Below are 12,061 nucleotides of genomic sequence, written 5' to 3' on the forward strand. Positions count from 1 at the left end.
GGACTCGGGCAACTGGATAGCCTGCCTGGGCATGTTACCTAAGCCTAGGTGACATGACCAGAAGCATACCAAGCTCATAAATGGCCATACCCCTCTTCTCCCTAACCCTGGACAGCAACTAAGCTGTCCTGGGTCAATGGTGCCACCTGGTGGTTGGTGCTAGGAAATGTTGGACCACTCCTTGGTTTTCATTCTTTCTGATCCCTCAAGGGGGCCACACTTTCTCTTCAAGTGTTGGCTCAGTACTCAGCTTGTTTCATCAGGAACAATATCTCTCACACTCCATCTGCTTTATCTTTCATTTATTCTTCCTCAATATTCTCATCTTACCTCAAGATATTCTCTTTTTGGGTTGGGAATATGGCCTAGTGGTTGAGTGTTTGCCTAGCATGCATGAAGCCTTGGGTTCAATTCCTCAGTACCACATAAACAGAAAAAGCTGGAAGTGGCTCTGTGGCTCAAGTGGTAGAGTGCTAACCCTGAGCAAAAGAAGCTCAGATACACTGCCCAGGCCCTGAGTTCAAGTCTTAGGACTAGCAAAAAAAAAATGATATTATCTTTTTCTTCATCTCCCCCATTTCTATATTACCTGAAGTAAAATGACCCAAAGAAAGACTAACAGAAATTATAATCTAAACCAATGGAAACAAAAACTGGAGATGAAATAGGAGGTAAAATTGGACACGTGCATGTGTATGCACACACATACTGCCTCTCACATATGAGTCATCCACAACTGGTGTTCTAGAGATACCTACACACAGATCCTGTGGCATCAGAATGAAAATCTCTCATTCTCTATTGCCTTTAAAACTTGCTTTTCCTCAAATGCCATGTGGCATCAAAATACCAGAGCCACTTCTTATTTCATTTTATTTCATTCCTCATAAATATTGTGACTATGCCCCCTGTCCCCTGCCAAAAATATGTCCAGGATGAGACCTTCAGACTAGTGCAGAGCTGAGCTGAGTCAGGAACTGGGGTTGGGTGCCAAAGTAACAATTGCCCAGCTCTGAGCAAGCCATAGGTAACTACTGCTGGTACAGGTAGACATGCTAGAGAGGTCAGACCTCACACCCTACATTTTGCTGCAAAGGGAAGGACCTCAACAGCTGTGCCCCTCTGCGTGAGTCCAGGCTTGAAATAGGATCATGAATCACTATAGATTCTGCTCTACTAAAAGAGGATTTCCAAAGCCCAGTGTGGCTTGCTATTCTCTCTCTAAGTCAAAGACCTACTGTGGTTTACACTGCCTCTAACAGCTAAGAATGGGAGAAACTGATGATACTGTTCTGTTAACTAAGACTTTAACTGTTCCACCTATTTGTATAAGCAACCAAATTCCCAAAATATAGTCAAGGGACCCATGTGTGGGGAAGCACAATCCTTTAGGGAGAGTCTGTGAGGCCAAATCACAAGATGCTGCCTTGTTATTTGCCTTCATTCTCATCACTTCATACTAAGTATACAGCAACTTTTCCAGAGACTAGGACAAGACAGGACAGCAGAACTCACAGAAACAAATCACCTAGAACTTGCACTTCTGAGAACCTAGCTGTCTTCTGTTGTGCCAGACACTAAAGCCACTTGAACAACTATAAACCAATGGCCACCTTTACAATAATTGGAATCAAATTTCAAAAATAGTATTTATGCTATTTATGTATTACTGTTATTTCAACAAATTAGTATTTAAAAATTTTGCCCTTGTTAACCATTTATATAAACAAGTTCCTTGGGCTCTTCTATAATTTGGGGGTCTTAAGAAGTCCTAAAAGTTTGAGAACTGTTGGTCCCATGCTACCAGATGGGAGGAAAAGGGAGGGTCTGGGCAAAGCAGGTGTGTAAACAGGCAGGGTAGTAGGGTAGGGAGGTGCTCAGTGGTTGTAGCTCTCACTCAGGCTCTCACTCACTGAATCAAAGTGAAACTTGAGGACCAGGAGTTGAAAGGAACCGAAACCTGCCCCCTACCACCCGTGGGACTAGCCCCAGGGCATAAGGGAAAGGCCCACAGAGACCCTCAATTGGCCACCTGGTCTCTTAACCCAGCCTCTAGAAATTGTCTAATTGGGTCTCATCTGAGGTTCCCACAGTTCCAAGGGCATAACAAGGGGAATGTCCAACCAGGCTGAGAACCAGAAACTCAGTTCTTTCCACATCCTTGCCACTACTTTCTCTCTCTTCCCCAATCTCAACTGCATGCCTGTGTTCTCTAAGCCTGAACTACCCTCACTGAGAGGAATGAAGCAAATGACCTAGAATCCACTGTTCTGAGTTGCTGCAAATCCATTCCTACTCCCTACTCCTACCCTCTGCCCCCTCCCCGTAGGCACCTCAGGTACACGAGGCCAAATGCCTACCCCCCTGACCATGCATCGTGTATAAGAATGCATACTAACAGCTATATTAGGCAGTTTCGGAATCTGTTTCCCATAGGCTTCAGTTGCCACAACCAGACAGAATCAAACAAGAACAGTGTCTTGCTAGGATTCCAGAAGCTCAACTACTTTCAGGATGAGAAAATAGCCCACATGCTATGAGCAAGGCTCGTGAAACAGCCTTGCCTAGGCTGGTGAATGACCTGCTGGCAGTGGTTGCCACCCAATGTTACCAGATCTGATCCTCTACCCCGCAAAAAAAAAAAAAAAAAAAAAAAAAAAACAGGCATACATACATGAAACCTCCTAATTTTGAAATGCTGATAACAAAATCATAAACACGGGGCAAGCCAAGTAAAGCAGGGCAAACAACATAGCCATTGCTACTAGCCCTGAGTAATGAGAACCTTGGTCACTTCCCTTAGACAACAAAAAAGAAGGGGACCTAAGGGGACACATCACACAGGGCCAGGGAGAGGATCATCTTAGGGAAGCCCCAGCGGGGGGGGTGGGGCAAAACAAAATGGCAGTAACCTTCCTGTCCCCAAAAGCCACTGTGAGAAAGGCCCTTCTGTGCAAGCAGGGCCTGCTGGTCTCCAGTGATCCAAACTGGCCCTTGATGAATCCATGAACCTAGCCAGCTGTGAAAGATCTATGACCCAGTACTGAGCATCCTCCCAGGATTGTGGGCTGACTCTTGACAGTCAAGTCAGGGCAGCAGATCAGTCTCCAGTACAGCATCCCAGGTGAAGGGTGCTTTATGTGTAAGGTGCACTCACAGGGCAGATCAGAAAACACATAGGAACTGGAGGCCTAGAAAGGCTGAGAAGGAATGGGAAGCCATAGCAGGAAGGGCACAGTTTGTGATCAAGAACCTGGAGAGATCAGCAAACCGGCTGGGTAAGCTGATAGGGTCACAATGCTTTTCCACAGTGGGGAAAGAAGACGGACCTGTAAGAATGAGTGAAAGATATGAAAGTTGAGATTTGTTACATTTCCTAAAGGCAGAAGACACCAAGGATTCTCTGAGGACTCAATTCTATCCTCTGGGTTTTCTTAGATTTTACTGTGTAACCTGTTCAGATCTCTCCTCCATGAGCTTCTTTTCCCATTGAAATAATAACTACATGTATTAGATGCTCTCCATGGTCTGAGCTGGTGACCCAAGAATTCCTGAGATACCCAACCCTCCCAAGCACAGGTGTGTCTTCCACCAAGAGGCCACCACTGCTTTGTGCACCTGGGTCTCTTTTCCTGGAAAAGTGAGGCTTGGCTCTTTTGTTCTTCCACAATGGGCCTGGGAGACTCAGAATCTTTAAGGAAAAAGAAAAGGAAAGTCTGTGGCCCTTGGTTTTGCAAGTGACACCTGGGGGCACTGTTGTTCAGCCTAGATGCCCACAGGCTTCCTAGCTTCCTCACTCTGATCCTCAGTGCCCTTAATCTAGGCTATTATAAACAGGAAGTAAGTGGTAGGCACATCATTGAGTTTCAGCTGCCAAAACAGAACTGAACTGTAGCTGTTCACAGCCCTGCTGTCCTCTGCCTGTGACTGGCCTCACATCCTCTTGTCCCCAGTGGCCATTTATTAAGCACTTACTATGAATAGGCCCTGAAGTAAAATCCTCTGTGGGAGCCACTTGCTTTGATCAATTCCAAGGCTTTAATCAAATGATGGTTCAGAGATATCATGTAATTTGCCAAAGATTTTAGCATAGGAAGTCCTCAAACCATTTCCATTCAGCCCTGAGGAGGTTCCTGCCCCAGTACTCTTTGGGGGTGTGAGTAGAGGGTGGGAGGAGGTTGTCTAGAGAACAGAATCCAGTAGGATCTTGGTCCCACCAGGACTGCCTATATAACTCTTGACTCAGGAGCTCTGGCCTTTGCCCCTCACCCATTCTCTCTGGGAATTTGGAGAGGAGTTCCCCACCCTCTGCTCCAGCCTTCTGCCCAGGAAATTAAAAGTAGGAAGAGAGGGAAAGAGATATCTCTCTCTCTCTCTCTCTCACACACACACACTCACACACACACAATTAAAATGTACAGAAAACCTGGGGCTCAGCTGGGCCCTCAGGTTGAACAACAGAGGGAGATAGGGAAGTTGGTAGGAAAGAGAGCAAGAGAGAAAACAAAGAGATGAGAGTGAGTTGGGGGGGGGGGAGGGCGGCAGAGAGGTTTGATAAACAGAACACAAAACAGCCAAATAATCCAGAACAAGATACATCACCAAACAAAAGACATACTGAGAGACACAAAAGCAGAAGAGACAGGCAGAGAAGAGAGAAAGGCAGAGTCATGAGAGGAGCCCTCAGTCAAATGCCCTCAAACCTTGCCATGGGGATTTCATTGGACTTGGCATGTTTTTAATAGACTAGTACCTCTGGGTTCTGGCTGCCCTTCCTGTGCCCCTCTGAGGCAAAAGGAAAGCCAATTTCCAAAGTACCCCCACTAACCCAAGAGAAACTCTTAACCCCCACATTATACACTACTGGTGCTGGACTGACTGGCTCTCTCATCCCATGAAAGGGATTCTCACTCCACTGACTCAGTGTGTTCAGAGCCTTTCAAACTCTGGGGAAGAAGGGGAGGAGAGGTCGAGCAGACCTGAATGGGGGCCCTGGAGACAGCGGAAGGAGGCCTCACTGGAGATCAAAGGCCCAGGAAGCAGCAGAGGGTCTGGGGCTGCCCTTTCACCCATAGCCACACTATTCACAGGCCTGCCTGCCTGCCTGCTCTGCCAAGTTAGCCCCACCACCAGCTCCTCTAGGCCTTCCGGAGAGGGAGGTCCTGTTGCAGCCTCTGAATCCCACCCCCCAACCCCTCCTAGTGAGGGTTACAGGGCCACTGCCTTAGCTTCCTTCACAAAAGTTGTCAGGTCAGAGCAACCAGGAAACCAGACTGCCTCTCTCCACTGGGTCCTATCCCAGCTAGACCCTCAAAGCACCCCCTAAGTCTTCTGAGCAGCCTGTGCCAAGGGCTAGGCCAGGGAGAAACACTTCAGATGGGACGCCTGCCTAGCTATATCCATGTGATCCACTTTGCCAAGTTGAGGCACAGGAGGAATAAGTTAAGTGGGAAGAACGACGTCAGGCATGTTATGTCACAGAAGCCTTGCTGCCTAAATTGTCACAACATCGGAACTAGAATGCCTTCTTTTGACTCTCTGCACTCTTTTGTCTAGTCGCTACTCACACCTTCAAGGATGAGCAGCTCACTACTTTTCCATCCTTGGCCCAGCCCAGCTGGGATCTGGTTGCTGTATTCTGGTCTCCACTGCCATCTGCCTACCTGTCACTTCCTTTAACCAGCCCCAGCTCTGCCTTTGGAGGGATCTAATCCACAAGAACCTAATGTGTCTGCAGCCACACAATGTTCATCTGAGACTCAGATATGGGTGCCTCAATTCTGGTGTGGAAGGCATCCTGGAAAGAAATTTAGAATTTCTAGCCTGAAGGGGGCCTTGCCAACAATATTCTAATTTGTTTACTTTGGCACAAACTCAAACAGGGCTTTCTGCACAAGTCCTAAATACCAAGCAGAAACCCCTGGTTGAGGAAAACAGGGACCCCAATTTGCCCTTCCCACTAGGGACCCTGTAAAGGTAAGTGACTGACCCATTCTGCCAGTGGGCATTTATTGAGCACTTACTATGTTTAATATTGCCCAATATTGCAGCCACTACTAGCTCATTTCACTTGTGAGCACTTACAATTGAGAACTAAATTTTTATTTAAATTTTAGTTCATCTAAACTTAAAAATAGGAGCTACATAAACACAACCTTATTGTTTTGATGACACTGACTACATTCAGCTTTAGCTTTCAAATGTTTAGCATCCAATTTGAGACACATTACAAGTATAAAATCACACCATATTCCAAAGATGTAGTTTACCATATTATATTGGTTTTATGTTGAAATGATAATGTTTGGGCTAAAGAAAATATGTTATTAAAATTAATTTCACAAAGATTTTGTTTTTACTGTTTTGTTTGGTTGATTTTGGTCTCAGTTTGGTCTGACTTTGAACTCCCACCTCAGCCTTTAAGTGGATGGCTTCTTTTAAAAAAAATTAATAGTTTCTAGAAAATTTTCAGCTACATACTTGGTTTGCATTGCATTTCTGTTGCCTACACTGATCACTTTTCATGTCCACCCTGATAACTGAAACATTCAACCAATATACTACTGAAGTTTCTAAAACCATCAAAACCATTCCCCCAAATTAAGCTCATACCTGTAATCCTAGTGGCCTATGCCTGTAATCCTAGTACTAAGAAAGCTGAGATCTGAGGACCAAGGTTTGAAACCAGCTTGGACACTAAAGTCCATGAGACTTTTATCTCCAATTAACCACCAAAAAACTAGAAGTGGAGCTGTAGCTCAACTGGTAGAGTGCTAACCTTGGGCAAAAAAGCTTAGGGACAGTAAGTGCCCAGGTCCTGAGTTCAAGCCCTAGGACCAGCCAGGGAAAAAAAACAAACCATCTCCCCACTGTTTCCTGACTACAAGTTCAAGGGCCACAATTAACGCTTGAGCCAACCAGCATCTCTTACTGCCCTTCTCCCTGTCTTTGATTGAAATTCTCTTTCCTCCCTCTACTCAGCCATCTCTTACTTTCCTAGATCCATTTGGTCAAAACTGGCCCTTCCCTGCCTTGCTCTCCCCTCTCCAGTGATCACTTCACATACTGCCCATTGGAGGAACTTTGGATTTGCAATCTTGATCATCAGCCTACCTCCTGGTTGCTATCAGTGTAGATTCATGCCCTCAGGTTTAAGCAAGAGAATTGCCCCAACAAATGCCCAAGGGCAAAACCAAGTCCAAAAGGTAGACTCTACCAGGAAGAGCATCAGTTGCCTTGTCTGAGACATGGGGTGAGACTCTTACCTGTCTTCTTTTTGGCTCTCTCCTGTCTGTCTTACCCCATGACTTTTCTTGCATAATGCCGAAGGCCCCTAAGAAAGCAGGTGGCATCCAGGAAGCCAATGCCCTCGTATATCCATGTTGTACAGTCCCTGGGCCATCTGACCTTCTCCTGTGCTTCTCAGTGCCTGTTTCTTGCTCTATTCTCCTCCTGCAGGTCTTACTTCACTACACTCTCAGCAGCATCTAGCCTCCTTTACATGCCCGTCTGCTTAAAACTTTTCCACACTGACCCTTGGCTCATCGTAGCCCAATATTGCTTCCCAAAGGGCCTTTCAGTGGGGGGGGGGTGCTGAAGGGGGGCTGGTGGATGATGGGTAGCTGGACAATACCAGGAGATGTAGCTTCAGGGTCCTCCAGTTCCTCCGAGCTTCCCAATCCACACCAGCTCTGTGGCTTTGCTAATGCCATGGGACACCCTGGGGGTGGGGAGGGCTGGTTTACCTCCCTAATAAAATAGAGATCTCGTATCAAAGAGTCTAGGGGGAGCCAGTGTTAAATGAGAGCCAATGAAAGGAAGGTAGGGGAAGACATCAGGGGACACAGATTAGTACTTCTCCCAGATGAGAGCCAGAGCATTTCTGCCCATTGCTCTGCCCAACCACTCCACAAGGCAGGGAAGGAATGATGGAGAGGTTCTGGCTCCTGCCAATTGTTGTCAATTCCAGCAGCTTGAGCTTTAAGACCGTTCTTCCTTATCCCACAGAACACATACTGGACTTCTTCCCAAGTCTTCCTGGGGATGACAGCTCTAATTTAGGTTCCGAGCTAGAAAGATTACAAAAATTATCCAATCTGGGCTGTGGATATGGCCTAGTGGCAACAGTGCTCGCCTTGTATACATGACGTCCTGGGTTCAATTCCCCAGCACCCCGTATACAGAAAATGGCCAGAAGTGGCGCTGTGGCTCAAGTGGCAGAGTGCTAGTCTTGAGCAAAAAAGCTAGGGACAGTGCTCAGGCCCTGAGTCCAAAGCCCAGGACTGGCCAAAAAAAAAATAAAAAATAAAAAAAATTAAGGGCTGGGGATATGGCCTAGTGGCAAGAGTGCTTGCCTCATGTACATGAGGCCCTGGGTTCAATTCCCCAGCACCACATATACAGAAAACGGCCAGAAGTGGCGCTGTGGCTCAAGTGGCAGAGTGCTAGCCTTGAGCAAAAAAGAAGCCAGGGACAGTGCTCAGGCCCTGAGTCCAAGCCCCAGGACTGGCCAAAAATAAATAAATAAATAAAATAAAAATAAAAAATAAATAAACCTGAAAAATCATCCAATCTAATTTCTTTTCGGGGGACAGGGGGACAGTATTAGGGATTGAACCCAGGGCCTTGAAAAAGCTAGGCAGCACTCTACTACTTAAGTCCTACCTCCAACCTCATATCTGTTTCTTGATAGTCATGTACAGCAGCCCAGCAAGTATCAGCCTGTTTGCATACGTTGAGAGATACCTCCCAAGGTACAGCATTTAAACAGTTGAAGGTAATTCAAAGATTAGTGGAGGCAATAATCCTTACTTGGCTCTTCTTTGTGTCAAAACATCTGTATGCCTTGAGATGCTTCTCCTGCTCTGTATTCAGATCCTTCTCCACCCAGTTTTACTCGCCTACAGACAGTCCACAGTCCTCAGGGAATGAGCTGACCCAGCACAGAGTAGTGAAGAATAATATTACCCATGTTTTGACCACCCTACACTTAATTTTTACAGTACTAGGGTTTGAAATTAAGGTGTTGTGCTTTTAGGTAAGCACTCTACCACTAGAGCTACATCTCCAGCCTTTTTAGCTTTAGCTCTTAAAAATAAATTTTCATGTCTTTCTCTGGGCCAGCCTGGACAGCAATCCTTCTACTTATGACTCCTGCCTAGTTTGGATACAGGTACACTCCACTATGTACAGATTTACTGGTTGAATAGGGTCCTCAACAACATTTTGCCAGGATTGACCTCGAACCATAATCATCCAGTTCTGTACCTCCAGAATAGCTGAGATTACAGGCATGAGCCATAGCATTCAGCTTCCATTCACACCTTTTATAGCAGCTTCAGAGGCCAAATGGCCTCTGATCAGAGGCCACGGCTGATCAGAGACAATATATTCAGTACCCCAACACTGTAAAACAGTCCCCTCAAATCAGGACCTGTCAGTTAATAAACATAAAACTAGATGGTTTTTTTTTTTCTCTCTTTAAATATCTCTGGCCTCATACAGTCCTCTCCACTATAATCAAATGTAACCGAGCCCCAGCTCGGAACATATGCTTCGAGGCCAGGTGACAATGGGAAGAAAGGATAACACCATCAACCCCATAAACCAACAGAGATGGCAGGCCTGCTGCCTCCCACCACAAGCAGGCATAGCAACCCACTGAGTTAAAGACTTCTGACATCTGCTCAGGAGTCGGGAGCAGGGGAAAGAGAGGAAGCAGATTCCAGAAGCCATGAATCATTCTACATACTTCACAGCTGCAGCCAGAGGCCACAGACCTATCTTCTGCATGGCCTGGAACATGCAGCCCACAGGCCAATCCATTGCCAGGGTTGACTCAATTTTCTAATTACAGATCTTAAGGAGTCGGGTATGTGCTCACAAGAACATACAACCCTTACCAGAGCTGAGAAACAAGAATCAAGATTTTTGTCATACTGCTCTCAGGCCCTAGATCACAACCTGATTTTTTTTCTTTTACTAACTAAAGTTTTGCACATTCCCAGGGGGTCATCTCTCAGCTGAAAGTGATTAATGTCAGCCAGTGCTGGCAGCCCATCCAGTAGAGATAGTGGTTCCACATCCAGCACACTCCAGGGGCCCAGGCAGTGTACAGCACAGTGAGGGCTTGAGATAAGCCAACCAGAAAGATTGGTATCTTTAGAATCCTTGGGAAACCCATACACAACTTCCCTCCAGGCCCCAGGACAAAGGTGAGAGGGCTAATGCTTTCTTCCAACCCCACTATCAGTTGTCTAGACCCTCAGTGAACCTTCACCTGTCCACTCTACCTGTGCCCTCACACCAAAAGGTATGGCAGTAGCTGCTCTACCCAGCCACTTCCTCTCCTCCAAGGCTCCCCCCAAAATGGAATATGAGTGCTGGGCTCAGCCCCTCCACATACAAGGTCCATCACATCTACACAAAGCTCGGGGCACAGGGTTCTGCCAGGCCTGCTTTCTGTACTTAGAGAATGTCTATGGGAAGACACTAGCAAAGAACTAGTTCAGAGAAAGGTGCCTGTCCATACTCCTTGTCCCAGAGGAAAAGACAGGGCTGTGAAAACAATGGTCCTCTACAGATGCAGGGAGGGGGTGATAAGTAGGCACTTTAGCTTCTACCCTCAGTGAGCACCCCACACTGACCCCATCACATCCATTCCTGACTGGGCTGAATGGCCGTCTCTTACCTTCATCTCTCTTGCGTTTGTTGGTGTCAGCGCTGGGGGATGTGATGCCCAGGATGCCGCTGATGGAGTATGACGAGCCAGCCGAGTCCGTGCTCACCGACGACACCTGCGTCACAGAGCCTGTAGACACTGTGCAGAGGGAGAGGGGCAGTCAGGGCCGCCAGGAAGCTGAGGGGCAGAGGGCATCCGTGCTGGCTGGTCACAAAGGCCTCACTATACACTGGGCTCCGCACAACTATGGTAGGAGGTAGAGGGCCAGCCTGAGGACAGGTGCCCTGATCAAGCAGAGAGGAACACAAGCACAGTAGAAAGAAAACTTGCTCATGTCCATCCAGTGCCAAGATGTAGGAAATTGAAGGGTGGAGAAGAGAAAGAAGACAGCTGAGTCCCACCATCAGCCATTGCTAGAAAGAGACCTAGATAACCAGCCACCGGTAGCTCACATCTATAATCCTAACTAGCAAATGAACTAGCAGAATGTTGGAAGTGGAGCTGCAGCTCAAGTGGTAGAGCACCAGGCTTGAGAAAAAAAAAATCTAAAAGACAGTACCTAGGCCCTGAGTTCTAGCCACAGTACCTACACTGAGAGAGACAGAGAAACAGAGACAGAGATTTAGGTTTTGTTTTATTTGGTTTAGTGTACTGGGATTTGAACTCAGGACCTCACATTTATTAGGTAAATGCTCTACCACTCCAGCCATACCCCACCTTGCTAGTTTCTAGTTTATTTTTCACTTAGGGTTTCAAGCATTTGCCCAGAGCTGCCTCCCCAACCTGATCCTCTTACTTTCAACACCTGAATGGCTGGGATTGCAGATATACACCACTATGCCTGACACACTCTCCAAGTATGTTCACACCTAGCTTATATACAAACCATTCAGACATAAATACCCTCCCACACTCACACAGGCAGGGTTCCCTTTTAGTTCTGTGCTATCTCTTCTCATTTTATTTGGAATTTATTTTTAATATTAATTATGAGAATAATGATTAACATTTCCTCAGAACTCTTTATAGCAGACATGCAGGCATGATTTCATTTAATTCTGAGAACAATCTTATAAGCTGGGTAATGCAATTATCACATTGGAAAGAGAACCAAGGCTCAGAGAAGTCAAAGGACATGTCCAACATCATATAGCTAATAGGAGGCAGAATGGTGATTGGACACCAGAGATTGTCTTTACCCCTACAACTAATTTTCTCCTCACTAAAATAATGAAGAACAGGGGCTGGGAATATGGCCTAGTAGCAAGAGTGCTTGCTTTGTATACATGAAGCCCTGGGTTCAATTCTCCAGTACCACATATATAGAAAACAGCCAGAAGTGGCACTGTGGCTCAAGTGGTAGAGTGCTAACCTTGAGCA

The 12,061-nt window shown here is 46.3% G+C and overlaps 1 protein-coding gene across 3 annotated transcripts in view; it reads right to left on the reverse strand.

Moving 5' to 3' along the window:
* The window catches only part of Pax5 (paired box 5), a 179,405-nt gene that overhangs the window by 137,311 nt on the left and 30,033 nt on the right, over nt 1-12,061 (reverse strand). For all 3 annotated transcript variants that reach the window (XM_048334597.1, XM_048334453.1, XM_048334514.1), the window contains one exon: nt 10,691-10,819. In XM_048334597.1, coding sequence (XP_048190554.1) covers nt 10,691-10,819 — 129 coding nt within the window. The remainder of the gene's footprint in view (nt 1-10,690; nt 10,820-12,061) is intronic.

The sequence above is a fragment of the Perognathus longimembris genome, chromosome 1 (assembly GCF_023159225.1).
Source record: "Perognathus longimembris pacificus isolate PPM17 chromosome 1, ASM2315922v1, whole genome shotgun sequence".
NCBI lineage: Eukaryota > Metazoa > Chordata > Mammalia > Rodentia > Heteromyidae > Perognathus > Perognathus longimembris.